The sequence below is a fragment of the Rhincodon typus genome, chromosome 42 (genome assembly GCF_021869965.1).
Source record: "Rhincodon typus isolate 14 chromosome 42, sRhiTyp1.1, whole genome shotgun sequence".
NCBI lineage: Eukaryota > Metazoa > Chordata > Chondrichthyes > Orectolobiformes > Rhincodontidae > Rhincodon > Rhincodon typus.
Window position 1 is genome coordinate 5,971,386 of NC_063373.1, and position 4,435 is coordinate 5,975,820.

At 55.6% G+C, this 4,435-nt stretch overlaps 1 protein-coding gene across 1 annotated transcript in view; it reads right to left on the minus strand.

Annotated features, from left to right (window-relative positions):
- The window catches only part of LOC125487502, a 23,614-nt gene that overhangs the window by 16,167 nt on the left and 3,012 nt on the right, over positions 1-4,435 (minus strand). Inside the window, exons 4-8 of the mRNA XM_048619105.1 lie at positions 3,580-3,712; positions 2,893-3,052; positions 1,982-2,121; positions 1,302-1,390; positions 241-355 (exon numbers count right to left, since the gene is read on the minus strand). Of these exons, the coding sequence (XP_048475062.1) occupies positions 241-355; positions 1,302-1,390; positions 1,982-2,121; positions 2,893-3,052; positions 3,580-3,712 (637 nt within the window). The remainder of the gene's footprint in view (positions 1-240; positions 356-1,301; positions 1,391-1,981; positions 2,122-2,892; positions 3,053-3,579; positions 3,713-4,435) is intronic.

Consider the following 4,435-nt stretch of genomic DNA (forward strand, 5'->3'; position numbering starts at 1 on the left):
TCCAGGGGCAAGTGGGGAGTATCCCATCACCCTCCTGCCTTGTGTCGATGATGGGACAGGGCTTTGGGGCGGGGGGTAGACAGGAGGGGAGTGACTCGCTGCAGGATTCCCAGCCTCTGACGTGCTCCTGTAGCCCCTGTGTGCATGTGGGGAGGGTCCGTGTTCAGTTTCTGGATCAGATAGTGACTGTGGGGAGGGAGAGGTTTCTCAGGGTAATGAGGGGAGGATTCAGGGACTCACGGTAGAGATTGAAGGTCACATTGAGCTGAGCTAGAAGCCCAAGTCGCAAATGCAGATGGCAGAAGTGTAGGTTGGTGAGCAGAGAGGCAAGACGGGAGAGTTGCCCACACAGGATCTAGAACGAGAGAGAGAGAGAGAGAGAATCAAACAGCGTCTAGTAACAGCAAAATTGACAGCTCACCCATCCATCTACTCCCACTAGTCTCAGTCCAGTCTCTCACAGATACACTCTCCACAACATAGTGCTGGAGAACGGACAGACCTAGGGGCTCAGGTACATAATTCTTTGAAGTTTGTGTCACATGTAGACAGGGATGGTTCAGAAGGTGTTTATCACGCTCGCCTTCATTGCTCAGTCCTTTGAGTGTAGGAGTTGGGGACGTCACGTTGAGGTTGTACAGGGACGTTGGTGAGGCCTCTTCTGGAGAACTGTGTCCAGTTCCGGTCTCCCTGTTACAGGAAGGATGTTATTGAGCCGGAGAGGGTTCAAAAGAGATTTACCAGGATGTTGCCGGGTGTGAAGGGTTTGAGTTATAAGGAGAGGCTGGGACTTTTTTCACTGGAGCGTAGGAGGGGTGACCTTATAGAGGTTTATAAAATCGTGAGGAGTATAGATAAGGTCAATGGCAGGTGTCTTTTCCCCAGGGTGGGGGGATTCGAAGACGAGGGGGCACATTTTTAAGGTGAGAGGAGAGAGATTTAAAAAGACATAAGAGGCAATTTGTTTTTTTTTTTACACAGAGGGTGGTTCGTGTGTGGAATGAGCTTCCTGAGGAAGTGGTGGATGTGGGTACAGTTGCAGCGTTTAAAAGACATTTGGGATAAGTACATGAATGGGAAAGGTTGGGAGGGATATTGGCCCAGGAGCAGGCGAGTGGAACTAGTTTAGTTTGGGATTAGGGTCGGTACGGACTGGTTGGGCCGAAGGGTCTGTTTCCGTGCTGTGAGTCTACGTACATGTCCCAGTCTCCCACTCCCTGTTGTGTATACACACACACACACACACAGACACAGACACACACTTGCTCCAGCCTCACCAAGGACTGAGAGTCGGACCTTACCAGATGCTGCGGAAGGTCAGGAAGCACTTCGGGGTCACAGTTAGCGAACAGCCCATTCCCCTCGGGGTCCATCAGTCTCCAGAGCTGAACTGTGGGTGAGCAGGATAACACAGGATATCAGTTCCCATTCTCTCCGTGGGAGAGGGGTCTGTGAACCAGAGAGTGGTGTGTGGCTGGGCCGGATAGGGAGGCCGGGAGGGCAGGGGGCGGGAGGGCGGTGGTGGGTTTGGAAGATGGTGCATTGGTGCAGATGAGGAGAAGGCTCGGGATGAGGAGAAAGTGGGATTGTAAACACTGGGAACGCCAGGAACTAACCGAGGAGGCAATGAGTCGCGTTTCTGAAGTATCAGGAGAAGGTGGGATTGAGGGATCAGGAGAGAGAGGGGGACGGAGTAGGATTGAGGGACGTAGAGAGGAAGTAGGATTTGAGGAATCGAGGGATAAATTGGGCCTGAGGGAGCGAGGGGGGGAAGGTGGGATCGAGGGGTAAATTGGGCCTGAGGGAGCGAGGGGGGAAGGTGGGATCGAGGGGTAAATTGGGCCCGAGGGAGCAAGGGGAGAGAAGGCGGGCCCAAGGGGAGAGAAGGCAGGCCCGAGGGAGCGAGGGGAGAGGAGGCGGGCCCGAGGGGGGAGGGCGACAAGAGCGCTACGCGACCGCGTGTCCCCCACTCACCACTCACCAGCCAGCAGCTGGCGGAGCTGTCTCTCACGCCTGGCGTCCCTCAGGTACCTCTGCCACACGGCCTCCCGCAAAAGGTCACCAGAGAGTCGGAGACGGGAGGCCGGCATCTCGGCCGGAGGGGTCCAGATCCCCAGGATGCTGTCAGAAAACGGGGGAGACTTTCAGAGACAGAGAGAGAGAGAGAGAGAGAGAGAGAGAAACAGGGAGCATGTCGACCCGTTGCCCATCCCTGATCCGACTGCACGCCTCGTCCCGAATTCCCGAGCCGGTCCCTGTGGAGCTACTTAATTTGCCGAAAACAGGGAGGAAGAAAAGGCGCGTTTATTCTGCCGCTGTTCCCGTCCTAGCTCAGATACAGCCCCGCGAGCCCTTAGCCCGCCCCGCACACCACCCCGACAAACCCTTTCAGGAAACCCGCCAGGTTTACCCGATCCCCCCTCGGAAAACACGAAAGGAGTGCGCCTGACGCCATCTTGTGCCCACGAAACCGTGCCACCTCTGCCCGACGCTTCCCGCACCTTTGGGCGGTCATTCCTTTTAAGACATGAGATTTGTCCAGTACCTATTTTCAGCCGTTTTGGGGCACCTCTCTCCTGATTACACTTCGATTTGTTTCCCAACTAATCTCCGGGTGCTTTTTCTCTCCTCTCTTTAATTAAGAATTCTTTCTAAATAAAAAAAGTTCAAAGTTTCTACTGCTTCCCAATTTCCCGATAATTTTCCAGTCTTCTCTAAAGGACAACAATCACTTCAGCTACTCTCCTACTTTCAGTCACCCGTGCTCTCTATCGGTAGAATCTCTTGCCTGGGTCCCACAACTCCAATCTGCCAAAACATCTCTGAAAGTTAGGCACGATTTCACCCTTCCCCACGGCCGCCGATCCCTCCAAAAGTCAACCAGCTCCTCACCTCCGGAGGCTACGCATCAGCCGGGCGAAGGTGGCCATGGGGACGGGCCTGCGCGGCTTCACGGCCCCTTGCATCACTTCCTCCCAGCTGGGCGAGGCACTTCCAGTTGGCAGCCCACGGCTCGTGCACAGGACACAGTAAAGGTCTCGCTCCCTCAAGCCTGCGGGACAGCAACGTCAGAGAGAAACACCAGGTTCAACACTCCCAGGGAGGAGGGGGGAGTGGGTTAGAGGCACTGCCTCCTCATCTGGTCAAATCCAACTCCCAGACACCAAAGATAAAGCACAAACCTCAGTGATTGTGGACAGAATAGTGTAGAGGGAGCTTTACTCCGTATCTAACCCTGTCCCTGGGAGTGTTTGATGGGGGGGGGGGGGGGGGGCAGGGTTGAGGCAGCTTTTCTCCGTATCTAACGCCCTTCTGTCCCTGGGAGTGTTTGATGTGGGGGACAGTGTAGAGGCAGCTTTATTCTGTACCTAACCCCATTCTGTCCCTGTCCCTGGGAGCGTTTGATGGGGGGACAGTGCAGAGGGACCTTTACTCTGTATCTAACCCCATTCTGTCCCTGGGAGTGTTTGATGGAGGGGGGGGGACAGTGTAGAGGGAGCTTTGCTCTGTCTCTAACCCCATGCCATTCCCAGCCTGAGTGAATGACCGCCTCCTGTTTCCTGTCTGTCCGTGCCGTACCTTTCGTGCTGACGTGGAGCGCACCGAGGGCGACGGTCACCATATCCTGCCCCTGCTCCCGCTCCAGGCATCCGAGAGCGTGTTGGATGAGCCCGCACAGAGTCGGCGGCAAAGCGCGGATCTGGTCCGACACCTGGGAAAAGGGGAGAGGAGGGAAAGAGGGATTCGTGAGCGTGGGGTGGGGGGAGGTGGTGAGAGGTGACAACTGAGCGAAGGCACGAAAAAACGCGGTGAGGCGAGCGATCCTGCTCCGGACAAGAACCAGGAACGAGGGAAAGACAGACAGAGACAAGGAGAGGGAGCATGATCCACGCTCCATACCCAACCATCCTCTCCCGAACCCCTCAGCCCCAGTCTTTCTGGGAATGAGCTTATCCCAGACCGGATTCAAGGGTCGGGGGTTACTGGCCACACTCTCCCTCTCCCGTTCAGGGTAAGCGTCTGTGCAAATCTTTTCTTCTTCATTTAGAAACGGGGTGGGCGTACTGTCCCACCTTTTCTTGGCGGGGGGGTCCCTTCCTTTGCGCAGACGCAGTGCCCCACCACACCGTCAGCCCTTCGGTGGACACATGAACTGGTTCCCCCATCTTTGTAAGGGGCAAAGCTCCACTGAGAATGTGTAGGCACCACCTTTCTGGGGTGGCAACGCTCCATCGAGAAGGTGTAGCCGCCATCTTTCTGGGAGGCAACACTCCATAGAGAATTTGCAGCCACCGTCTTTTTGGGGGGCAACACTATAGAGAATGTGTAGCCACCATCTTTCTCGGGGGCAATGTTCCACAGAGAATATGTAGCCACCATCTTTCTGGAGGGGGCAACGCTCCATAGAGAATGTGTAGCCACCATCTTTCTGGGG